General features: G+C 38.5%; 1 protein-coding gene across 5 annotated transcripts in view; it reads right to left on the bottom strand.

The window, feature by feature from the left end:
- Positions 1-27634, bottom strand: part of EZH2 (enhancer of zeste 2 polycomb repressive complex 2 subunit) — a 60538-nt gene that overhangs the window by 13722 nt on the left and 19182 nt on the right. For 3 of the 5 annotated variants that reach the window (XM_014946975.1, XM_014946972.1, XM_014946973.1), the window contains exons 2-10: positions 17766-17889; positions 17167-17295; positions 14154-14270; positions 11997-12117; positions 9647-9790; positions 8995-9097; positions 8299-8462; positions 1635-1726; positions 439-679 (exon numbers count right to left, since the gene is read on the bottom strand). In XM_014946975.1, the coding sequence (XP_014802461.1) occupies positions 439-679; positions 1635-1726; positions 8299-8462; positions 8995-9097; positions 9647-9790; positions 11997-12117; positions 14154-14270; positions 17167-17295; positions 17766-17882 (1228 nt within the window). In that variant the 5' untranslated portion in view covers positions 17883-17889. Of the gene's footprint in view, positions 1-438; positions 680-1634; positions 1727-8298; positions 8463-8994; positions 9098-9646; positions 9791-11996; positions 12118-14153; positions 14271-15199; positions 15321-17166; positions 17296-17765; positions 17890-27634 lie in introns of those variants that run through there. The other 2 variants (XM_014946974.1, XM_014946976.1) reach the window with 2 other exon arrangements.

Raw genomic sequence — 27634 nt, forward strand, 5'->3', positions numbered from 1 at the left:
ATTATTAAATGTAGTTAAAAGTACCCCAGGTTTTGTTGTTCCTAATCTAAGTGCCACAACAAAGCAGCACTTTGCACATACCTCTTAAAGAAGCCAAAAATTAGGTAACAGTACCTATTGGAATCACACAATCTAGAACTTTTCTTACAGGGTTCTATTTATTATTACTCTGTTTTCTGCAGTCCTGAGTAACATGCTCTGACAAGCTCTAGGCAATCCTGCTTCAGCAGGGGAGTTGGACTAGATGATCTCTATGGTCCCTTCCAACTCTAGAAATTCAGTGCTATTACTCTGTCTTCTCACTCCATGCATTCCTAACACGTGGTTTCTAAGACAGCGTGGCTCAACTAGTTGGGGTTTTTTTTGTTGGTTTAGTTTTGTTTTTAATCCTTTCAAGCACTGGAGCTAGTTGGAGAAAGAAGCACTGACTAGCCTTACCGGAGGAACTAGATGTTTCGTCTTTCTTTTCCTCTTCTTCTTTATCGTTGTTTTCTCCTCCAGTTTCAGTTCCAGCTTCTCTATCACTATCTGTGTCTTTTGATTCCAACACATTTATTGTGGGCGTGCTGGGTCTGCTGGTGTTATTTGGAAGTCTTCCCCTTCGCCGGCCACCTGGGCGCTTTGGTGGTGTCTTGATACGCTCAGCGGTCAAGGCAGCTGCAAACTCCTTTGCACCTTCCTAAACACAAAATACTAGAATTTCAGTAAATGAATTCAAAGTATTTTCACCTGTTGGGGGAGAACACGTTCTACTTGCATACTGTATAACTCTGCAATATTCTACAAATCAATCACGTCCACACAAATCCAGTTAATTGTCCTCTAACCATGAACTTGAATACTTCTGATACTATCAGGAAAAAATTAAAATCTACATTTACAACGTACTTATGTCAGTATTTCAGTTCCACTTTCATTTTGGCTGCCAACTGAAATAATTCAGTAGTAAATGTCTGTTTTCCCAGATGACAAAAAACCTGAGAATTCTGCATGAAGAATAGTCTTCCAAATACAAGAACTCTTCTTGCACGTGGCACTTAATATGTATTCTGCATTTTTCAAATTGCAATCACTGCTAATTTGTTTTCTAGTGGAAAGGGGCAGGACAATGTGTAGCAAATTTTTAGATTGGAAAATTATGTGGTTTCTCATACTAAGAAATTCAGGGGAAGTATGAGAGAGATTTGAAATTATATTACTAAAGATTTTGCTTTATTAATTTCCACCCTGTTGTTTCGTAAGCTCAAATACTGGATGGAATCCAGCTTCAGCAAACTAAAAAAACTTTTATAGTTTTTAGTTGTGACATAAATTCCAAGAGAGCTAAGTTTATAAGACCCAGTTTTTAGACTAGAGTGGCAGCAACATATTATTAGGAGGCAATAATCTTTCTTCCATACAAATATCTCAGGCTACACCTAAAAGAGCTACAAAATAGCGCTACAAAAATATACAAAATATCTCAAATAGTTAGATTTTCAACTGATGATTGGAAGTTAACTCTTTTCTTCCACACAAATTGACTTGGCTGCAGGTGGCCTTATCTTAGACCCAGCACCTCCTTACACGACGTGCAGGTTGCCACACTGCAGCTAGCACTAGCACTTAAATTCTAATATACAAAATTATCTTACCAAGTGTTGGTAACAGTGCGGTCCACAAGGCTTATTATCTAATGCTGTTTCTGTATTCTTTCGTTTGTAAGTATTAGGAGTTGCGTGGAATGCTGTTGAAGCAAAACACCACATTTGTTAAGTTTTAATATAAAAAAAAAAAACAATACATTAACCTCAAATAGTATCCCAAACACATAGTTTACCAAGACATTACTAAAAACAGAATAAAAATTATTACGAATGGAAGAAAACACAAAATAAACCCCCATCTGGTGACATTTGACTTACAGCGTAAATACAGAGACAGCACATGGGTCAGTTTTACATCATGAAGACAATCATCAATCATCACATGGTTCTGTGTCTCAAGGAGAACATGCTACACCTCCCTTCCCAACAAACACAACAGACTTTACTTCCGTTACCACGTTAAGCAGAATTGTTCAGGACTTCTATTAATGCATGATCATCTATCAATCCAGAAGATTCAGGTGTTTAATTTCTATCTTGTCAAAGAATTCAACCCCACAGACTTTGGAAAGGTAATGGACCCACTTTTCTCTTGTTTTTTTTTGTAGTGAGAAGGACAGACAAGCATTTTTACTCTACTACCTTATCAGAACTCCAACTAAACTGAGAGGTGTAAGAGTTCGGTTCCTATATCCCAGCTGCAGGGTAAAAATAAGTTAGCACCACACAATCACTAGGGATAAGTCTGCCAGTTGCAGAAAAGCATCTGCTCATGTAGCTGAGGGACTCTGCAGAGCTGGGTGAGAGTTGCAGGGTGCAGCACAGCTGGGTACGCTCCAGATGCAACACAAGCACTTTTGGAACAGGATGGCAGTTTCCTCCCCATTCCTTCCCTTTGCCGGTGAGAGTTGCAGGGTGCATGCAGCACAGCTGGGTACGCTCCAGATGCAACACAAGCACTTTTGGAACAGGATGGCAGTTTCCTCCCCATTCCTTCCCTTTGCCAGAGCTCATCTCTCCCAGCTCTCCCCCGGTGCAATCCCTGCCTCCCAGCGGGATGTTTTCAGAGAGACAACCTTTCCTCATTTTAGAGCTCTTCTGCATCTCTTACTTCACTGAAGCCTGGAAAACCTGCAGCTAGACTGTCACCAGAACTCAGATACTTACGTTCCCAATTTACGTTAGGAGCTTTCCGAAATATTGTTTTTTAATACAGTTTTCTGCGATTCTCTTTAAAAAAAAAAAAAAATTCTTTAGTTTTCTGTGATTCTCTTTAAAAAAAAAAAATCCTCCACACTCAAGGAATGAATTCTTTGTTTTAGAATATATAGTTAGATATCAATAAATACTTTTCCCCCTAAAATATGCTAACAGCAGCATATACAACTACAATGAACAAAAAATGAATTATGCACTTGAGGGGTTTCTTTGTTTGGTTTGTTTTCTGTTTAAAAAAAAAAAAAAAAAAGACTACTCAGTGCTAGTTGTCTGTTTCTTGAGACTCTACGAACACCTACAGAAGACCTGTCTGAAAACACATGATTCCCAAGCACAGCAAAAGCACTCGCGCAGCAGTTTTACCACCGTTGAAGTTAGACAGCTATAACTTACAGTTAATGTTTTCAATGCTCAGTGAATAAAAAAGTGCTAATTTTCAAAGCGAAGGAAGAAATCCCTCCCCTCTTACTCATATTAATCCATAAGGGCTGTTCCATACCAACACCACGCACATTCTTCTCCTTCAATAAGCCACCACCACAGGCTTTCCTGCTCATCTTATTTCTTGACTGTGTCAAAAGTGTCAAAGGCTTCTCTTTGGAATAGTTCACTACACTTTCAAGACTGACTTTAATGCAGTTCCTTCCCTTTTAAAGAATTTGGTCAGAGCTCACGTATGTTTTCACAGACAAAGGTTTTAAAAGCAAATCTCATTTCAGTGATGTGGCTTGCAGCATAGCTCCACAAGCACTTGTTTTGGCACCAGTGGGGAGGGTGACCAGTGGTGGTGAGCTTTCTTCTGAAGTGAGCTTCTCTGATGAAACCACTCCCATCTTGGAACCATCACTTCATGCTCCTCTCCCATAAGGAAAGGTAGGCTGGAAAGCAAATCATAAATTCTATAACCTTATGCCTGCATTAATGACAGCAACACATGGGAACCTCAGGTAGCAATGTATTCTCTCCTTAAAAAGGTATACAGGATGTAAAAGTATAACCAGTTAAATATTGCATCACTTTCTCTAGAGAAATATATTACAGTTTATAAATCTAGAAACAAACAAAAAAAGAGCTTCATTTTTCCACATACAGAAATATAGATATGTAACAATTACTTATAAGTATAGGAATGTAATTTATGCATATTGTTGCTATTTACACTCCTCCTTCCCCCATATTCCAGTTAAAAGCTATTATGCAGTATTTCACTTCTCATAAGTTTCACATATCCTTGAACTGTTCGTACATTCTGTAGGTGAAGTAAATTAAATAACAAAGAAACCTTGCAATTTAATGCCAATAATGCCACGTTATTCCAACTTTATTCCCACACTAGAAAAAAAGCTTTTAAGAAACAATGAGATGATGGAAGTCCCCCAACCAAAAGCAGAGGAGAGAAAACCCACATTTTCCAATGCTACATTTAAATTTACACAGTATACAATTTCATTAATTCAGGGTTTGGGGTTTTGTTTTGTTTTTTTCCACGTAACTGTTTTACCCTGTCTTCATACCACGAGGAAAATAATTTTGCAATGATGCAAGAGAACAGTAAAACATTTGCAAATCACAATCCATATCAGACTGTTGCAATGTGCAGAAATCAAAACTATTCTTTTTACACGTCACTTTGCAGATGCAAGCATTTCTCTCACAAGTTCATTTCGTCCTAGAACGAGTGTTTACTTTTTAAAAATTGTTTTCCTTTAGACAACAAAGAAATATTTAGTTTGTAATGCAGTGAAACAAATCAATGTTTGACTTTTTAAACCAGTGAAACCTCAAAAATCCACTATATCCGGTGCTTACTATGAGAATCATACCTTGTATTCCACTATTTCAAAAACACTCAACACACTGTAGTGCTGACAACTACAGTCAGAATCTACCACTGCTGTTGCAAGGTATTTTTTGTGGGAGGCTTGTTACAAAGAAAGGACCAAGTACAAGAACAAAACTATTGGTATAGCTGTATTATGAATCTTACAAATATCAGTAATAATTTTTTTCAAAAAAAAAAAAATCAAAGAAGACTTTGCAGAATTTCCTAAATAACTAAACTATGTATTTCTTCAATAATTTCCTTAAGAAAGTCATTCCAAAACTGCTTCACTGAGCACGTTTTCTGTCTTTGAGATGTATTACCTGCCTTATCCCCAATGGGCTCAATTCTCATATTTTCCATAATGTGAAAGTACACAGGCAACAGATTAGCCTGAACTGTACATTGGCTTCACAGTCAAGCTATTTGGGAAATTCTCCCTACCTGGTATTTTTCCTTCTTCTAAATTCTTTGTTAGTCCAGACATTTAGGCATAATTCCTTGCTGTCAGCAAATGAAGCCGGTACACAAGTTTTTTCAGTAATGTCATCACCTGCATATAAAGGGATTGCCAGGTTGTCAAGGGGACTTGACATGTTAAAAATCTGATAACTTTTCCAGTGTTTAACCCAGATGTTCTAGAAAAAAAAAATTTGAAATTCCATTAAGTCAGTCTAATCTTAACAGAAATGGAATCTGAGAGGGGAAATTACAGAAATCAAAACCAGATCTAGTAGAATTCCTGTATTTTTTTTTAATTCTCTATGCCTTCTCCAGATATTTGCACCTTTCAAAGTACAAAACTGATCACTGTAGCCCACCACATCACCAAAGTTATTCCTCAAAAACATCATCTGCAGAAGCCAGGACATCATCCTGTAATGCTCAGCCATTGGATGAAGTTGAGCATAGGGGCAACTGATTAAGGTGCAATGTTATCAACTTTTTTAAAAAAGTTAAATTGTTGCAGATACACTGCTACTGCACAGCCTTCCAATAACCAGAATAGACTGTTTTTGATGAGTTACTTATTCCCAGCAACCAATGTGGTGGATTTTTACCAAGAGTCTTAACATTTCACAGAAACCAAAGATGTCATACAACTGACTCTCAGTTTTTACCAGATAAATTCCTAGCTCCAGACAGACAAACACTCAGAACACAATCCTCTTTCTTTGGTGTTACTGCAGACAAAAGCAGAAGGAAGCAATACATCCAAGCACTAACCAGTCCCTTGGAGAAGTGGGATTTGGGTATGTCTTCATGGAGTGGTAACTGAAGTACCAGTTTCCCACATTCAGCGTTAATCTGGAGGCTACATAGTGAATGTGCAAATCAAGCTTCAAGAGATATCTTTGCAACAATCAAGTATCAAATATATTTTTAACAGTGACAATGCATGTGCTGCATAAGCTGTCATGAAGAACGTTATCGTAATTGGTAATTTCATACTTCATCTAGGCTCAGAGGTACATCTTCAATGCCTCCACAGCGGAAGTGTTACTCTTCCTTCTTTCTACTACAGCCCTGAAAACCTGAAGAGATGACTTAAAGTTGGGCCTTTTTATCTATGAGATACGGTTTAAAATGAAGCCTTGGACATACACCATTTTGGAAAGAATACCAACTTGTTCAAGGGCCTTATCAAAAGTCACCAGCAACAAGAACTTAGGCAATGTTTATGTTTGGCATAAACACTTTGTCTCCCATCCGAAGGTGAGGAACACAGAGAAAGGGGGCACAACACTTTCAGCTTAAACAACGCTGCTAGTGTGAGTACTGAGGTCCTTCAACTGGTCAGTGACATGACTTTGTCATGGTCTGAATCTAAAGAACATGTCAAAACAAACAACACTATGAACCTGTCCTTTTCTTTTAGTGCTGTGAAGAAGTCTCACAGAGTTGGTGCCTCAAAACTGGGAACTGGTAATACCAGGCTCCCCAGAGCAGTAGGCACCAAAATGTGGTCTGTGGACCATTTCAGTTCTACTTCTAACAACCTGCAAAAATGACTAGGAAAGGCAAATTTATGTAAATGAAGTAAGTAATCAAATACATGTGTATTTTAGAGGAGCCTATACCTTTCACTAGAAATCTTCTACAAGTTTATCAAATTAGTGAGAAAAGTGGCCTAAAAACACTGCTGCACAAGTTCCAAAGATCTTCTGTGATGCTGCTGGAAAAAGCTTGTACTCACTATGGCTGGACAACACTTACTTGTTGACTTAAAACGCAAACTTCTTCAAAAGAAGTAAAACTAGACTGGCACTCAGTCTCCCTGCTAGACTATCGAGAGTGTCGAGAACTTGCAAGACCACTGCCAGATGAAAGGATTTGCCAAGGGACAGCAGACAGCTTCACTTCCCTGGCCTACAGACCAAGGCTGCACACAGCACTTCTTAGAATGAGTCATCCAGGCAACTAAAATACTTCTAAACAAAACCTACAGCTTCACACAACACAACACGTTGAAGTTGACTGGACAAGGCAGCAGCTATACCTCCAGAAACTTAGAGTTCTTCAACATTATTCAGAAGTAAGAGCTTCTTTCGTAGCAGTTTCAAGCAAGGCCTTCTGACAGAACACAGGGAGAAAGTGAAACTAACAGACCTACCTCCAAAAGCCACAAATTCTAAAGAAACTAGGAACAGGAAAACCTTTCTCCCAGCCTGCCCCCCGCCATCTGAGAACAACTCCAGTTCCTCCTGGAACTGAAAGGCAGCTAAGGGCTACTAAAAAGCAGCAGCACTCTGTAAAGCCTTCAGTGGGAAGTACAAACCCAGGCAGAACGCTCGTGTGCTGGATGAGGAGCCGCTGACAAAAGCACAAAGATTTCCAAATGAACATGGATGCACACTCACAGTGAAACACGCAAAGGAACAGTTCAGTCAAAAGAGCAAATTAATTTGAAAGAGGCCATCATATTGTTCAACTTCAAGTCGAAGCCACTTCGTATTTGATTGTTAGTTTCCTCTTTATGTTTGACTCCTTTCTTACAGAAAGGATTGTCTCAAGTAGCACTTCAGAATCCCGCATTCTTTACACTTTGCAAATGGAAATATCATTGTTCAATCCTTCCCCTAAAAGAATGTGACAACATGAAAGCAATTCAGTGGAAAGGATATCACAATTTTCTAAAACTCAACTGTCTGAAACAATTCTTTCTCAAATCATCAGGTACAACTAAAGTGTCTAGAAAGTAACCTAAGAGAATCAAGGATAAAAACCGTTCGTGGATATTCATCTCCCTGCTGGAAAATGAAGCAAGCCCGATGAATAACCAGGCGTTTTTAATGGAGAAATATATTTCATTCTCCATGCACAAACTGAGAAATTGTAACACAGACACAGTAGTAGAAGACAATGTAGTTTTCTTGAAGACTATATAAAGAGAAGTAACATTATGGGTTGATCCAAGCCAGGAATTCTATACAAACTCCTAAACTCAAATAGGAAAACAAACTACCCCAAACAGGTGCATTCACTTTTCCGAGGTATAGTTTTCACTGCAAAATGATGTCAACATGGACAAGTTGTTTTCGCAAACTTTAGTGGTGTTACTGCTTTTATTTTTTCTTCTCTTTCCTTCCTTCTGTATTGCATCTTATAGGACTTTGTTTCCTGAATTGCAAAAAAATAAGAGATACACAAGTGCCCTACAATTGTACTTACGATGTAAGAAGCAATCATATTTAAAACAGCGTCTACAGAAGAGTGTGTGAAAAGAGTGTAGGCTTTGCTCCCTCTGAACTGATTTAGCATTTGGTCCATCTATGTTTGGTGTGCATTCAGGAGGAAGAGCTCCAGGAAGCTGCTGCTCAGTGAGTTCTTTGTATCTTAAAAGAAATAGAAGTTATTTATTCAGTATAATTAAAAAAAAAAAAAAGTAATTTTTGATTCCAGTACCACTCTGCGTTTTCAGTGACAAATTATATTAAGAAATATGTGCCATCAAGAAAGGTCAATTAGTCAGTGACACAATAAGCTATAATTCCATACTCATTAATATAAATATAAAATTGGCTAGGAAAGAATGCATTTGTTTTCTGGACCATCATCTCTTCATATATATTTCTCACTAACTCCAAAAAGGAGACTTTTTTTTTAAACAGAAAATTTTATTTTACCACCTCAAAAAACCCCAGATTATTAAACACATGCAAACACTCATTTTTCAATAGTTTGAAAGGAAGGCTAATAAACACCTCTATTGTTTGACTCAGTGGGAACAGCCAATTCCCTTCAACTATCACAGCTGACACAGAACCTAGCCGTAAAGGAATCATTCCTAATCAACAAATATTTAACGAAGTCAAGGAATCTTTGTTTCATAAAGCAAGGCAGTAATATATCCTAAGAAATTCTTACTTCTCTTTCAATTCTTCTGCTGTACCCTTGTCTGGAAACATTGAGGAAATGGCTTCAAATATCTTGTCAGAAGGAAATCTCCGAGGCGGGTGGCTTTCTTTCTCTGTCAAAGAAGCAAAAGATTTGGGAAACAAAAAAATTATATTTCTGCTCCTTTGCTGCTTCAAGGTGGTGTTCAGAGAAAGAGGTACTTCACCAAAAATAACAATTAAAAAAAAAAAAAGCAAAGGTTTTTATTTCTAAATTACAGAAAACTCAAACTGCCCTAAGTGATCTTTCCTGCCACGATAACTCTACTAGTCAAATTGGAGAAACCATTACTTCACCAGCAGATGGACATGGCAATTCAGAACTCTGCTTACTTTAGAATATTTCATTTCCTGAGGAGTACCAAATAATTTATTAGAAAGACAACTGGCTGACTTTTTGGTGCATTTGACTGGCTCAGTAAGCAGATAAACCAAAAGTGGCAAAACCACCTTTTGTAGTATTCTCTGTACAGCTCTTGAGCTAATTGGCAAAGGAAATGATGAAAAAATGATGCTACTTCAGACCTGAAATCTATCAAGTAGAAGGGTTTGAACAAATTTATTGAGTGATCAAAGAAAAGGGGGGTTTTGTTTTAATTTTTAAAGCCTGCAGACAGACATACCCATCCTGTTACTTTCCCGAACTTTTTGCTTGTCATCTCTTTCATCAGGATTGTCATCTCCATCATCATCATCTTCATCATCGCTATATTGACCAAGTGCATTGACCAGCTCAACAAATATTTCATCATTGATAAATCCACATTCTGAAATTCAGCAAAAATGGGAGTGAACAGAAAAGAACAACGTGTATATGAAGTATTTTTAATCCTCCCAACACTTTAATTAAATTATAGGAAATGCTGCAATTTATGAAAAGCAATTTTGTATTTTTCCCCTCTTAGTTTCAATGTATGAACTGAGAAGAGTTAAAAATACTCAGTACTTATTTCTTAGACTGACAACTGTGAAGGAGAGAAGGAAGCTTGTTGAAATTTTTCTTTTACTGACTCTCTGTGCTTCATACCAGCAGACATAAATAAATCTCTGTTCCTTGGAAGATAAAAAAAATTACTTACTAGCTAGACTATTTAAGAGATTTTATGCTAAAATCCCAAATCCAACATGGTTGGGTTAGGCCAGCCTAGAAATGCATGCAAACAACTTATGAAGCTATCTTTGGGCACCTAGGAAATCTCCAGAGATTTTTGGTCGGCAGTTTCATAGCATCCACTTCCTCACTACAGACCCCACTGGCAAAGTGACGAAAAACCAATACAGTTATATACAAAGAATTCAAGAGAAAACTGCATATATCTGCTTATTAGCTTATATTCTGCTGTGAAATTCAGAGGGCAGCACACAGAGAGGCATTCTTCAGACAGGAAAACCATAGTGAGTGTTGACAGATACTGCTGTTACATTTCAAAAAATAACCATGAACTGTGTAGGAACCATAACGGTTATCACCTTCTTTTTGAACCTGGACTGAGGTTGGATGTCAAAGTATAACTTGAAGGAAACTAATAGCTTTATTCCTGTGTAGACAATGAAGTCAGGCAGGTACTTCATCTAGGTGTTTTAAGCAGAACTCTTCATATATTAACCTGTGTGTGTATGAATTTCTGTCCCAGAAGTGCAATTACAGAGATAGAGTTGCAATTCCGACTCCTACGTGGGAATGCCTCTGGACTATGGATTATCACCACATTTATACTTATAGTCACACAAGAATACTAGCTACTGGGACACTGAAAAACCCCTCTTTCTACTGTTATTGGGAGACTAAAAGAAAAACCCTCTTTCTATTTTCAATATATAATTTTGAAGGACCCATAATAACAGTAATTGCCATCATAAACCTGGGACTCAAGACTGTGAAACAAGATTAAAGCTAGACTCGTTTAATAACAGATTAAATCAATAATAGAAGACATTTACTAGCAATGTCACCATTTTAACACAACCAATTCTCTGAGAAGGATGTCAGCAATCAGTAAATCTGTAAAAATATCCAAAGGCAAAAGCCCATGAAATATTTCATGTTCCTCATGAAATATAAAGGCACCAGCTAACCTGAAGCCATTAACAAGACCAGCTTAGGACTGAGTAGCATTTATTATTGAATCTCAGGCTTAACCTTCATGACTGGCACATAGAGAACTACGGTTTTGAGTACATTTTCTCAGTCACACCAACACTAACAGGAATACAATCAGTTTTAACAAACGATTCCCGATTTGGAGGGTGTGTGTTTGTGGTGTGTGAAGGTGTCTGCAAAGGAAGAAGCAGAGTAGTCAGAGAAGCCTTTAGAACTGTGAAGTTCAGGCTTGTACAAGCCAGTTCTGAGTGAGCACATAGAGCAAGTGAAAGGTTGCAGTTCACAGAGTAAGAGACAGGTCATGTTTCAAGCAGTCCAGCTCCCATACAGAATAAGAGGTAAACTACACCTAAGAATACATATATATAGTTTGCCAACAGAAGGCTACAGCTTTGCTCTAGAAGTTGACTTAGAGATAGGTGTTTTTTTTAATAGTTAATAATTTCCTTGAAGGAAAAAAACCAAAACCCACAAGAGGTTACTCTATCTAATCGCATTCACAAGTGCTGTTATCAGAGTTTTGCATACTTCTCCTAACATTTTCTGCTAGGCAGGGACATGACACTATTATATTCCAAAGCATAAAATTGTCCAAGTTGCACCCAGGCATTATGATGAATCACTGTATGGTCTAAGGAAAAAAAAGTTAATGTGTTTAATCTCTCCATACTACTACTTTAACACTTTGCAGCCTTAGGAAAATGCAAAGCAATATATTTAAATAAGGAAGTCTGTTATACCTAATGTTTACACAGTGTAGGGATTCTAGAGATACTGCTGTAACAATCAAGCATCAGGTCTTAACGAGTAACACTGACAACAATTATTTATGTAGGAAGAAGTGATTAGTATACCTGAGTGTTTGGGCTCACCTCTGTCTCCATGCACTTTCCCATCATAGTTCTTGATCAGTTCTTCAATAAAGGTACCATCCTGGTCAAGCACTTCATCTCCCATGTATGGAATGTTATGTAAAACAGTTTCATCCTCCACCTAGTATCAACAGTTACAATCAATTTTAAATTTCGTTTTCAATTGACCATCTCTGCATTGCTGTTTTCAGAACGCACAAATGCCTGGCTACCAGTTCGCTGACTGACTTCCCTGCTTCATAGATAGATAAAACTAACCCCTCAACTTCGTTCGACAATTTTTTGCACTGGTGGTGACTGGCTCAAGATACTGACACCAGCTCCTAATACAAAGGTTAGCGGGGTGCTTCCACAAAGCTTCTACTATTGAAACACAGTAAGCCACCTCGCTTTGGGAAGCTTGCATTTGATAAGTTCATTCTCCCCCCCTTGGTTCTCTTCCACAGTAACATGCAAAGGAAACCACCCCTTCGTTGTTTTGCCAAAGAAAATATAGAATCATAGAATCGTCTAGGTTGGAAGAGACCTTGGGATCATCGACCTTACTCTACAAAGTCCTCCCCTACACCATGTCCCTCAGCACTGCATCTAAACGGCCCTTAAACACAGCCAGGGACGGTGACTCCACCCCCTCCCTGGGCAGCCTGTTCCAATGCCCGACCACTCTCTCTGTGAAAAATTCCTTCCTAATGCTCAATCTAAACCTCCCCTGTTGGAGCTTGAAGCCGTTCCCTCTTGTTCTGTCACTAATTACCTGTGAGAAGAGACCAGCACCAACCTCTCTACAGTGTCCTTTCACGTAGTTGTAGAGAGTGATGAGGTCTCCCCTCAGCCTCCTCTTCCTCACACTAAACAGCCCCAGCTCCTTCAGCCGCTCCTCATATGATTTGTTTTCCAGCCCCCTCACCAGTTTCGTTGCCCTCCTCTGCGCTCGCTCCAGCACCTCCAGATCTCTCTTGTATTGAAGTGCCCAAAACTGGACACAACACTCGAGGTGTGGCCTCCCCAGTGCTGAGTACAGGGGCACAATCACCTCCCTACTTCTGCTGGTCACACTATTTTTGATACAAGCCAGGATGCCATTGGCTTTCTTGCCCCCTGGGCACAGGCCGGCTCATATTCAGCCCTTTGTCAACTAGAACCCCCAGGTCTCTTTCTTCCAGGCAGCTCCAGCCACACTTCCCCAAGTGTGATACAAAAAGACTCAAAATTCAAGTTGTCTAAGCAGTAAGCACAAACCTGCCTCACAATTTAATCTGAAGTGTTGGGTTTTTTTGTCTGCATATAGACTAAATGCATTATTAATAAGAGAATTTATGGAGCTCGATACTCAGCTTGTAGCTTCCAATACTACAGAAGAACCTTCTATTGTTAAGAAAACAAATGTAAACTTTCCTGCTGATCATGATTTTGCAGCAGTGCAAATATGCAAACATTTATGAACTAAAAGCAAGTAAAAAAATGTGTGGAAGAGCTCTGTACATACACTGATAAAACTGGTTATTTAAATCACTTTGCTACAATTACTATCATAATAACAAATTAGCAAAGGTGCTCATATACAAAATGATGTGACAAAGATTTGTAATAAGCTAAGCTTTTCAAATAAGTTGAATACCTACATCAGAAATCTTACATTATGGCTCCCACATGCAGTGATGCTAATCAGAAAGAAAGGCTATACTCAGTTGTTAGGTAAGAATGACCATTATGTGGGAAGACTATTTAAGGATTAAGTTTTCTTTATTCCATAAGAATTACTATTCTGCTACAGGTACATTGGTCAATTGTCTTACATAAAGACATTCATATACCTCACTTTCTCATTACAATAATTATATGCTCTCAAATGAATCTATAGTTGTTATATGGCATACAAGACAATTGGTATCCTGAATTAAATAAACTTAGAGTCGCTTTACAGCAAGGTTTTAGAGATACTTCGGTTCACTGAGGACAAAGGTTTAACATGCAATCAAAATTACATTTTTTAATTCATTTAACTTGGGGGAGCCTATTTCTAATTATTAATGCCTTACTACCAGTACCATAAAGATAGGGAGGGTAACTGACAACAGATTTTTGCTGATTTATTTAAAAAATTAATCCCTCCTTTTTCTCCATACATTTCTCCTCCCAGCACTTTTTTAAACTTACCATAAAATTCTGTTGAAGGGGAGACCAAGAATACATTATAGGCACAGAAGCAACAGCATTGAGAGTCTTCAGTGGGATGACTTGTTTTGGAAAATCTATGTCGCTGGTAACAGAGCACTGAAATGAGAGGTTGAAGTTATACTTACATAGCGACACCAGGAACAGAAAGAAAAAAAAAAATAATCACAGAAGAACACTCTGCAATGTACAAAATTCAAAGCATTTGTCAAAATTAGCTACATCAGCCTTTGAAAAATGCATCAGATTTTTAGGGCATAATAGTATGAATATGTTTAGCAGGAAAAAAAAAAAGACGCAAGAATTATTTCTATGTCAATACCTTTGGTAATAGATCACGATGGGTGTTTTTTTTCACTTAGTATTAAGTGGCTGTGATAGTATTTTACTCAGACTATTCAGCTTAAATACAAATTATGTTTGGTATCTCAAAACAGATTTAGTAGCTGTTGCTGCTACGCTGATGTTAGAACTTTTACTCAAGCGATCAGAGAGGCCACTGAATTTCCCTGACTTCAGATCAATACACTGCAGAAATCACGTATTATTTATGTTTAAAAAAAAAAAATTACTTTAATGTCAGCAACTCATCTTATGGCAATAAATTTTCCATATGTCTTGTTAATTCCTGCTCTGTTTTCCCATCATTGTCTGTTTATCATTATCCTATCCCCAAGCCTTTGATTATGTTCACTGCTTATAACAGAAAAATGAAAATTAATTCTTAATATTCAACCCTGGACATGTCAGTGAGTTTTTCAGCTACAGACTTTCTTTTTTGAGATTCAGAGGTTTATGTAGCCTCTGAAGATAAACATGCCATAGAAATACAACTTCTAGGTTATTCTTGCATCCATTCAACAGTTAACAGACAGATCAACTTTTCTCAAATACCTGGACAGCAGTATGAATAACTCTGAAAAAAGGTTACAAACAAAAGCAGACAAGAACATACAAAGCTAGGAAAAGTACAACAAAGAGGATTTGGAGGGAGGTAAAACAAAGTTTAGAACAGCTATCATAGCTACCTGAAAGGAAAAAAGGAAGTGGAGACAAAAGATCTTTCTCCTTTCCAGAAGGGAAAGATGAACAGAGCTTCACATTTCTAAAGAAATACACAAAGTAATGTAACAAACAGTATACAGAGACAGTACCCCGGTAGAATGACACAAGCCAGATTTATCTATTTTCTTTTTAATCTGTAGCAAATGAAATTAGATTTCTGCCGTGTATATCAATACTCAAAACAATGTCCTATGCAGTGCTTTATTCCCATTTCAGGTTAATATTTAATTTTCTAGCTAGCAGTCGTCTAGAATATTTTTCATGTATTTTTAAAGAAAAACACAGAGGTAAAAAAATAATTACTTTTATCTTTGGAACTAGAAGTCTCAGGCTGACAAATGAGCTATTTCAGAAAGAATGAAAGTGTTTGGTACTAAGTCTCAGTTCTGTTGCCCCACTGTTTTGGTGTGGAAATCAGCTGTTCATGAGGCTAGCACAGGACACGGCATGGTCTCTGGTTGATGTTGACTGGACTAGCTGTTGGAGAAAACCTGTATCACCAGTGATGCCCTGCAGTCTTGACAAAACACATGAAGGATCTCACAAAACCTTTCCATCATGTCCCTAAACTTCTAACCACTGTCTCCTGCAACTTTAAAATATTTTTTCTGAATATGCTGAATTTCTTCAAAGTAATCTTTTAAAACTCCCATCATGTCTTTGTCTGCCTTCTCTCACTATAAATTATGGCAATCTTAAATCAAGCATTAAAGTTCTGATTCATGAGACAGAGACTGGATTTGAATGCAGTAATTAGTGTGCTCTATCAATTCAGGCAGGAAATCAATTCAGGCAGGAAATTAACATAAAAGCATAGTGAATCAAGCTGGAAAAAAAAAATAAAAAAGAGGAATGGTGAGGAATGATCTTTTACTAAAAAAAAAAAGTGAAAATTGGATGTGTACCTGTGTCAATTATTATCAGAAGTTCTGATCCTACAGTGCCTTGTAATAGGTATAGAGCACACACGAGTAATTGCATATTCAATCATGTTAAAAAGAAAACACTCAGGCAGACATCCGTGCCTGTTTGAACACACATGCACACAACTGCACCTCTGCGACACACATGCCCCCAGTTCCCCACTAAAATTTTAGGGAAAGGAAAATATGACACATTTTCTTGAAGAAAAAGTGGGGGAGGTTGGGGTTTTTTTTTTTTGACCTATTCACAGTAAAGTCTTTACATTTTCATCCTACTGAGAAGAGTTAGCTTTTCAGATTATTACACATGAAACATCTTCAAACTGGCTTAGTTTGGAGAAGTGCCTAAAAAGCAACTGAGAAAGAAGAGAAATTAATGTGGGCTGAATACAGAAAGTTGGAGTAGGCTTAAACTAACATGAAAACCAGTTTAGGTGCTCAAATTGCATCATAACCATAGAAGTGTTTCTCACAAATTAGTCTGTTTGTGCAACACAAGGGTGCATCAACTTAACTAACTCCTTTTTTAAAACCTCTGTGGTTAAATGACTTTAATCAATATAATCAATATAAAGACAACTACATCAAGCAGGTATGTTCACAGCTTTCATGTACTTTAATTCAGTAAGAACCAAAGTAACTGCTCATTTATACCACTGGGTCAGCTCCCAGTCCCAAGATTAAACTCCCAATATCGCTAAGACAAAACAGTCTGATTAAAGGATGCCGAGGTATGATCCAAGTATTATCAGAAATAAAGAAGTTTCCTTTTTCTGTGTCATTCAAGACTAGGTAGCCTGCTACATATTTATTGCTTTCCAGAAGCCACATGATTGAAGTAAATAATAAATTAGTTCTTTAAGAGACTCATAGGAAGAGTATTTAGCTGACAAGTCATGTCATGCTGGAAAAAAAAAAAAAATAAAGAACAGCCAACTTTCCAATAATAAAGCAAAAACGTGCTAACAACCTTGTAAGTGGAATTACCACAACACATGTTAACCAACCTCCCTGGTCCCGCGCAATGAGCTCACAGAAGTCATGATGTGAACAGGCTGTATCCTACGTTGTTTCCATTCTTGATTTAAGATTTCAGTTCTTTCCAGTATCTTCTGACGATTAGAATTAAACATACTCTAAAAATTAATCACAATTGTAAACATTACAAATAAACTAAAGACTCTAAATTCACCTACCAGCATCTTAAGGCATTATAATATTTACTAAAAAAATTAACAAAACCAGGCAGGGTATGAAAGAAAAAAAAAAGGAGCCAAAACCTCAACCTTCCAAATCTTGCTTAAACATCAGTGTAGTTCGTTATCCCTTTCTTTGACTCAAACCATGTTCTCATGACTATAGACTCAGAGAATTAAATTCTAAATGGAATCAGAAGAGTATGTGGCTAAAGTACTTGCTCTCCACAGTCTCTTCTGATACTTAGCATGCCTGATTCAGTCACATAGAAATGCATCATACCTATTTATAAGATCACAGAGTTTAATGAAACTGTTATTGCAGGTGTTAACTGCAGGGTAAGTCATACATCAGAATAAAATAATTTCTTGTATATTTTTTTAAGCAAGAGAACCAAAAGATGACATACCTTTACTTCATCTGCACGTCGGAACCTCTTGAGCTGCCTCAGTCTCATATATTCTGATTTCACACGTTTTCGCCAACAAATTGGTCCCTTCTCAGATTTTTTTCCGGTTTGACCCATGATTATCCTACAAGAGACAGTGTCATGTTAATATTTTCAAATCTAATGGACATTGCTGCTTACAGAGGAACTTAGAGTGAAGTTAGGTAGGATAGAGACATTCCTTTAATACTTTTCATATCTAATTCCTTTAATTCCTTTCAGACACTTGCAATACCATCCCAATCCAACCAGAAAAAAAACCAAAGCAAACCCAACATACTTAAGTGACAGACACAGGAAAATAGGAATTTTAATTACAAATCAGTGGGACCATTTGCTTTAAGCACTTCTAATGCCTCTATACATAAAGGTACCTAATGGATTTAAAGGGGTGAAATGCAGTAAATCAAGACTCCTACTGCAAAGATACAAACTGGAATCCTTGCAAGCAGTCTTGCAAATAATTAACTTCTGGACAGCTATGTTCATGGCAGACAAACCTTTCCCACCTCACACAAGATGTCCTCTTGTAAGATACCAACTCCCAGCATAGCTTCTGGAGTCGGTTTCAAGTGCAGAGAGGTATCCCAAATACAGCCCTCCTACCCAGCCACTCAAGTGTCAAAAAGTTCTAGAAATTCAGACATAAAGAGTTTTGAAACCCCCAGAATAAGACACCTTGCTCTTTTCTCAAGCATTCTACAAAGACCCACCGTCCAGCTGACTGCAACCAGGAAGCTGATTCCACTTTTACCGATCACCCTCCTCGTACCAAGTGCTTCATTTTCACCTTACAGGACTGTTGGCAATGAAGTTGTATTTTTACATTATAAACCAAATGCATTGGTAGAATATGCCAATCTGTTCAACATTTTTCAAAATCAAGGACTGTATGCTGTGACTATGCTGACAACACCTATTTTGACAGCATCCTGAAACAAAACCTCTGCATCAAAGACTGGCTTCCTTTTAACAGCTGCACTGCAACAACCTACAGTATTTCACCAAATAGCTCAAAACAGCATTCACAAGAGCCATTGTGTACTGAAAGGCTCAAATGTCCAATTACCCAAGGTTAATACATCCTCAAACAAGCATAATCAATTTGAGCAGAAACAACTCCAGCCCTTCTCATTATCAAGGTAGGTAAACATCAACAGAGGTGTCTTCTTCAGGCTGGAGCTGAATGCCCAGTGCTACCTCCCCTGTCCCACACCACAGCTTCTCTGACACTCACGAGTATAGCTTTATCCAAGTTATTGAAAGCTGTTTGTGGCTGTAGGTAGAGCTCTATTTTGAGTGGCTTTGTACAAATTGGAGGTAAGTTCGATCAGACTTTATGATGATTGCGGGGGAATCAATACAGAACCTGTTTATTCTTGATACTACGCTTTTATTTACACTGAACATGTTTACATTCAGCAAAAGGGAAAAGTCTATGACAGCCTGAAACCCACTTTTATGCAAGACATTAAATCATATTCTGTAAGAAAAATTAGAATCATAGAATCATTCAGGTTGGAAGAGACCCTTGGGATCATCGAGTCCAACCATCTCCCCTACTCTACAAAGTCCTCCCCTACACCATGTCCCTCAGCACTGCATCTAAACGGCCCTTAAACACAGCCAGGGATGGTGACTCCACCCCCTCCCTGGGCAGCCTGTTCCAATGCCCGACCACTCTTTCAGTGAAAAATTCCTTCCTAATGTTCAGTCTAAACCTCCCCTGTTGGAGCTTGAAGCCGTTCCCTCTTGTTCTGTCGTTAATTACCTGTGAGAAGAGACCAGCCCCAACCTCTCTACAGCGTCCTTTCAAGTAGTTGTAGAGAGTGATGAGGTCTCCCCTCAGCCTCCTCTTCCTCACACTGAACAGCCCCAGCTCCTTCAGCCGCTCTTCATATGATTTGCCTTCCAGGCCCTTCACTAGTTTCATTGCCCTCCTCTGCACTCGCTCCAGCACCTCGATTGGTGGGTTTTTCGATTTAGAATTAAAACGAATCAACAAACCAATGGCAGAATTGCAGACCCAAATCACGGGAAGTATCCTTTGAAGAAAAAAGCAAAGCATATACAGAAGTTTCACATAATTCCCCAAGCACCTGACTAGACCAAGGTGAGGATGGAGAACCAGCACAGGGAGGTACATCTAGAGCAAAGCGTCAAACACAGTTGCTCTGGTTCCATGCCTCAAGACAGTGAGCAGAGTCCACCTGTATCTCATATGCCACAATATCAGAGGTTACAAGAGAAAGAATAAAACAATAATTTAAAACTCTCTGGACCATTTATGTTAAAGCACAGAAAAGACAGACATTGATTCGAAGTGCACTACAATATTGATTTCGGAACAGCATAAAAGCATTACGAAGTACAGAAAATGCATTGTATTATATGCTAAACTAAGCAAAGCCAAAATATGGAAAACCATCCCACTAACTGGAAATAAATTAGACATAGAGTAAGTATCATTAAATAAGCAATATAGAACATTAAGATCACTTTGGTTATGGTTCAGCCAAAAGACATGGAAAAAGTAGCAATGAATTCAAAAGACAAAGAAAAGCTCAGCTGACAATACTGAAGTAGCATATCCCATAAAAACACAACACAGAATATGTTTACTCACTCTAATATTGCATCAACCACAGCCTTTCTTACTCTATTTTTCTGAAGGACAACAAGTGACTCGGGCTTAAGAAAAGCTTTCTTAACTAACACTAAATTGCCAGATAAGCTCTGCTCATCAAAAGCAGGTCTATAAGGAAATCATATATAATTAGAATGAAAGCAACAACAAAACAAAAACCAACATAATTCCCATCTTTCTTTCACATGACTGAAATATAGCCCCCCACAAGACCCCACAAACAAGGATTTAAGACCTGAGAGAAATATATCCCCATCGAATGAACAAATCCAATGCAATCAATTTTTCAGTAATGAATGTCATTGCTACCTATTGTATCAAAATGGTAAGAAAAATTAGATACGCTAATAAGATAAATACTTCCTCTTAAAACAGCATAACCTATGCACACTCAGGTTATTAATCTGAAAACAAATGGGACTTACAAGAACATTCTGACACTAGTTTCACGCTGCTACCTGGGGCACAACATAGACAACAATTTAATGTTCAAGGCACTAAATAACAAATCATAGAAAATGAAAAAATGCAGTTGCTTGTGTCAAGCAATAGCAAGAAAACGTTCTTCTAGATAAAGTAATAATGTTAACATGCAACCGTCAGTATTATATGTTAACAATAATGTTAACGTGCAACTTAATACACTTAGTGTATTAAGTAAAATATGTATAAACAAATTAGAAACAGCCTCTTAAATGGCAAGCCTGTATTAAGAGAAAAAGCACTGAGTGTAAAGGCAGCATGTGCGACTACAGGTTACAGAAAAATTATAGCTAAGAAAAAAAGCAAAGTGTCCTGGATGCATGTTTGTAAAATATTAATTTTGAAAATCCCTGAAAATTAATAAATTAATTCTGATTTTGATCAGCAGTTTTTGAAACTAAGCAAGCCATATTTGTATGTTTCTGGGCAGTTGAACATCACCAAAGTAGAATTACAGCATTGTTAACACATGCACTGTGGCAAGAGGTAATTGCTTCTCTGTCCCTAATCTCAGAAGAAAGTATGGGGAGGAAAAATACCAAATAAGGCAGGTAGGGGAGCGGCGCAGGGAGAGAAGAGCGTATTCAGAGCAGACAGAGGTAATTCTCACAGTGCAATTGACTCCATCATCAGAAGTAATTCTCACAGTGCAATTGACTCCATCATCTTCACATTAGGACTATATTATAGCCCAGTGCCACTGACAACTTCTAACGTCAATTCCAAAGTTTCGCCAAAAACTATACATTTAAGAAACTAAACCTGAGAAAGTAGATAACAAGTTTCACAGACAAGGACAGCCCACGTTGGGTCAGGGCTGGGGGAATAAAAACTGAGACAGAAAGATGAACTCTTGCAGAAGGCTGCTGGGCACTACCTCCATCCCCAAAAGGAAAAGTCATTTAGAGAATTAAAAGACTTCAGGGAAACATCAACATAAAGTCAATCTCTGGGGCAAATTCAGGATTGTAGATGCTGTTTCCAGCCAACTATTGGTCCACTTCCAGTAGTACCTACGTGTAAGAAAAACCTTTCCCCAGTCACCTTCTTCCACCATCTCTGCTTTCCACATTGGGAAGCACTCTGAGCTGTGACAAACTACAGTTTTCACTCTGCTAAAAAAGAAAAAAGCCAACACGTTTTCACTACATTTTGTCGTATGGGATTTGCAGATAGAACAGCAGGGCAGAAAAGCTAGTGAGTTTTAAGATCTATTTGTCAGAACAAGTCAGAATATTCCCCACAGTACCACAAGTGGCATAAGCTGAGCCCCATCTGTCTAAGAATATTTAAGCCTGTCTTCAGAAGATGCATAATGTCAAAGTTTCCCTTTAATAAATAAAAACATGATACTGGATACTGGTCTGATTCCCAGAGGCCACAGGCCTTGTCCCTCTTCTTTGTCCCCATTTCCCTTTCTGAGTCCTCCCAGCTGTTTCTATTGTTTTAAGATCTTTTTCTTTCCCATTTTTTCCATGGTCTTCATACAACGGGCCTACTGAAACCATCTAACTGCTAAAGATCCCAATCCCACCAACTTTTATCCAAAAGAAAGAGACTATGTAGCAGTTAACTCAGTGATTTAGGGGGAGATTTTCTCACCTCCAAAATAAATACAAGAAAACAAACCTAACTCTACAGCAGTTATACTGTCTCCAGAGAAAGCTCATCTCCCAAAGCACAAAACTACTTCCATGTAGAACCTGAGGTCATCTCACCAAACCTCATCACGCTGGGGAGGGAGACCTTGCTCTAACTCCCTGTGCTATAGAATATTCCCCTGCATAATATAGTATAATTATCTGATGTCCAGTTCTTCCCATGCACTTGCTAACGAGAGGACCAATGTAATTCTAAACAGACCACCATAAAATATAAGAAAAAGAACAAAACTAACACCTCTTTGACCAATAAGGTCCCAATAAGTATTCAGAATGAGACGTACTGAACCCACCTAAATACTGATTTTTTTTTTTAAAAAAAAAACCTACAAAAAATAAAAAGAAACACATAGCTATTATTTTCAGTTTCTACTCATGCTTGCATAGCTGGAAATGAAAACAACAAATGGCAATGTCCTAGAGCATATATGTTTGTGTTTTAAATAAACTTTGCTGAGCATTTCATAATGAAGTTATGTAAAAGATCCACATTCTTTACAAGTTTTACAGAAACTTTATGCCTATAAGCTTAAATCAGCCAATACTTCATTTCAGCAGCCAAAGCATGTACAATGCATCTAGCATTCACAATGAGACACAAAGAAGTGTAGAAAAATTTCATCTCAAATTGCTTCTGCTTTGCCTATGGAACATAGAAATAGCCTTAAAGACAACATCCTATTTTCCTTCGATCATTTTGGCAATATCCATCAGTGACAGACAAGCACACATACAATTCTCTATATCACAGGCAGTCTATTCAAGCAGTCACACTGCTGTCCAAGACTGTATTTAAGCTCCTCTGGCTACCACGCCAAATTTCAGGGGGAAAAAAAAAAAAAAATATGAAAATTTTCAAACTAGAAAGCATGGGACAAAAAAGGAGTGGGTTAAAAGAATAACTATTTTGAAAGAATGCTATTAGTTTGTAATTATGCTTAATATTACACAACATTTTAAGCTGTAATAATATTATATTACCTTCCCTCTACTCAGAATTTCTTTTTGGAGATAGTCATGAATTAAAACATACTGTGTACAGTACAACTTCTCAGGTCTTTTTTGTGAATTAATCTACATTCCAAAGGTTAATCATATACTTTAAATATATGCATACACTGAAACAATATTGCACTTCAGAGAACTCTTAACCAACAGTTTCAATGCAGGACAGGGGAAGAGGTGCGGGAAGGATGAGGATGGAGGAGAGTATAAAACCCAACAAAGGAACTGCAGATGCAACCTGACGCAAACTGAAGAATAAAATAAGTCATCATGGTTTTTGTTGCCTAGAGCAATGAGAGAGTAATGAAGCAATGAAAAAATTCAGGCAGGGGAGGGGCAGATGGTGGGGAAGTGCTACTACTACTTCCCATAAAGCCAAATGCAAACGCTTTCACATTTGCTTCTCAGAAGTTGGAGCTCCCCAGGAGTAGATGGAACTCATAGAATCACAGAATCATAGAATTTCCCAGGCCGGAAGGGACCTCCAAGGGTCATCTAGTCCAACCCCCCCACAGTCAGCAGGGACACCCCCAACTAGACCAGGTTGCCCAGGGCCTCGTCGAGCCTCTCCTTGAATATCTCCAGGGATGGGGCCTCAACCACCTCCCTGGGCAACCTGTTCCAGTGCTCCACCACCCTCACAGTGAAGAACCCCCTCCTAATCTCCAATCTAAATCTGTTCCCCTCCAGCTTGAAGCCATTGCCCCTCGTCCTGTCACTGCAGGCCTTTCTAAACAGGTTCTCCCCAGCCTTCCTGTAGGCTCCCTTCAGGTACTGGAAGGCCGCTATTAGGTCTCCCCGGAGCCTCCTCTTCTCCAGGCTGAACAACCCCAGCTCCCTCAGCCTGTCCTTGTAGCAGAGGTGCTCCATCCCCTTGATCATCCTTGTGGCCCTCCTCTGGACCCTCTCCATCAGGTCCATGTCCTTCTTGTATTGAGGGCTCCAGACCTGCACACAATACTCCAGGTGAGGTCTCACCAGAGCAAAGTGGCAGAATCCCCTCTCTGGACCTGCTGACAACGCATCTTTTGATGCAGCCCAGGATGGGATTGGCCTTCTGGGCTGCAGCTGCCCACTGCCTGCTCATGTCCAGCTTCTCGTCCACCAGAACCCCCAAGTCCCTTTCCTCAGGGCTGCTTTCTCGGTGAGCCACACCACGCTGCTCCTCAGCCTCTTCAACAGTACCCTCAGCATCCCCACAGCATCCTCAACAGTGATGCTCCTCCTCCAAGTCCTCTGGACTGGATGCGCTGGTAAGCTCAAAGCACGCATCTGGGCTGCCTTTGCCATCTGCCACTTCAGATACCATAAACATATTCATTTAGATTCAACGCTATATAGTGAAGATATTCATCTAAGAAATTACTTCAGCAGCGATGGCATCTTACAGTCAACCCACCCACCCCGACTCGTTCTTCTCCCCCCAATACTGCTCCCCGAGACGCAGCCACTCTTCTCCCAGGGATGCACGGTGCACAGGAGCAAACTGACCAACAGCAAATAAAAGCTCCATTTTGCGATTTGTTTCCTTTCTGAAACACAGATCAGTTTGATGATCCCATCCACAACCCTGGCTTCCTGTGCGCGACTATAAAGCGGGAAGGGTTTGTTAGAAATTCAGACCAAGGCTAAGGAAAAACTAGTGCAGGCAATGGCACCTCCAACAGGCACTGGTGTCCTCCATCAGCAGGGATGCTCTTTAGCTCTAAACTGGTACCAGATCCAGTCAGCACACAGCTCTCTCAGCCTGCAACCCTACCAGTGCAGAAATTATTACATCTTAAACCCTATCTGAAGTCATCATCGAACTTCTTCAAGCATCTACAAAGTCTGGGCTTTAGTAAAAACAAAACCAAGAACCTAACCCCAAGTCCACCCTTCTGTGCTTTTCCTCAGACAAAAAAAAAAAAATATGTTGCTGGGAGAATAGAATTTAGAACAACTTGCATGTTCAACTCAAAAAGGAGAATTTTAACAACAGAATGGATTAACAAGAATTTTCCATAAACCTGTAAAAAACTAAATACTTGCTAGAAAACAAAAAAACACAAACCCAGAACCAAAAGGTAATACGTTTCAAGTATAAAAAAAAAAAAATCAATGCATTAAGCTTAGACCTGAAGTTAACTTTCCAAAACCAACTCAAAAGAACCTCAAATGATCTCTTATGCTACAGGATTTTACACAGCACAGTACAATTAAATGATTGTTCAACTGCAGCTAAGTATTTTTAGTTATGTTAAACTAAATTTTATTACTTAGAAACTCTTAGAAATTTACTTTTAGTATTTTACTTCATACACTGTAAACGCAAAATAAGACAATACTCCCTATGAACCTATCATATACTTGCCAAAGTAAGCAGTTTCCAGTAGATTCGATTTACAATTATCTATCACCTCAAAATAAACTATCAATAACACACATACATATTGCCAGACTTCAAAACAAACACCAAACCTGATCTGAGAGTTAATTATAAATTAATGCTGTAATCTGCCAAATCTGCCTCCTTAATTTATACCAAACTTTTGTTAACAGCACAGAGAGATTCATGAAAAAAATATTGTCAAAAAACAATATTACTCTCTTAGGCTAAGTAAGAAAGACTGTTCACTGCTGTGATTTCAGAGCTGCTAACTATTTCCACATTAAGTTATGCAAGCTGCAGGGATGGAGGGGAAGAATTACACCCCTAGCACCTCAAATGACTTCGTACCTGTGCTGTTAGCACACACAAAAAAACACGTGCCTAGAGGTTTTGTAATTGCTTGTTACTCTACTTTCTGGATTTTCTAAAGCAAAATAAAACATGGCTTTCTTTCAAACTTATCTATGTAAAATAACATTCTCATTTCCATGGGAAGAAAAATATTCCCAAGGCCACTGTCAGCTTGGGTATTTCAGATACCAAACCAGACTGGCTAACAAAAATCCCTAGCTCTGAAATACAACAACATAGGAAAGATTAACATAGTTTATTAATTCACTACAAAGTTTATTAATTTCACTAGAAAAACAACCACAGCATATTTACTCTTTTATAGCGTTAGTCACAGAGAAATAGATAGGAGTAAACTGTACTGTGTTTTTTACTATTCTGTATTATAGAAATATGGTATTTTAAGTTTACAGTGCAGTTCAACCTATTTCATAATCAAGGCATAACTAGAAATACTTGCCTATGCTTTAAAATTTACATCAGGTTGTTATTCTATATGCTGAAGTTCTGTATCATTAAAAGGTATTTAAATTTAGAAAGAGAACTTACATCAAATGCTACCATCAGTTCAACTACCTTCCTCAAATGCTATTTGGTACAGTTTTACCTGGAAAAGACATCATCTGTCCGCTGTATCAGTGGTCCCTGGTCACCCATTTCCACCTCTACTCAGCCTTTTCTGCTGTGAGAGCTTAAGTGCTTATGATTCTGTTAATCAAACTAGGTCAGGAAAAAAAAAACAAAACAAAACAAAAAACAACCTGTCTGAACAGCCCAGAAAATAAACACACTTAGCTTTTAAATACAATTTTTCAGCAAAATCAACTCCGCAAGCTGGTTTGTTCAGCAGCCACATGAACTCTTGAATCAACACAAGTGAAGGAGGGGCAACACCGGGGCAGGAACAAGAGGCAAAGAACTGAAATTGGAGAGGGCAGCAGTTCAGGCTTCAACAGGAGTGTCTGTCAAGCCATGTCATGTCTCTGCCACTCAGTTTTACCAGTCCAGAAAAATTACTCTTAACAGCTCGAAACAGGAAACATTGACTAAGCCACTCATGCCAGCTGCGCAACTCTTTCAGCAGACAAATGCCAAGAGGCTCCTATTGCTCTACAAAGGCTTAGCCTCTGTTGGGTTTTTTTTTTTGGTGGTACCTAAAAGCAATTGCTCAGTTCATGAGCTGATCTGAGCAGGTAACTCCAAACAGCTCACCTGGCCCTCCTCACTCTGACAGGCTTCAGTGGCTGTGGATGATGTAGGTTAATAAAACAGTCATGATCAACTGTAACAAGATTTCATGTTCTGCAAGAAT

The sequence above is a fragment of the Calidris pugnax genome, unplaced genomic scaffold (assembly GCF_001431845.1).
Source record: "Calidris pugnax isolate Ruff unplaced genomic scaffold, ASM143184v1 scaffold71, whole genome shotgun sequence".
In the NCBI taxonomy this organism is placed as follows: domain Eukaryota; kingdom Metazoa; phylum Chordata; class Aves; order Charadriiformes; family Scolopacidae; genus Calidris; species Calidris pugnax.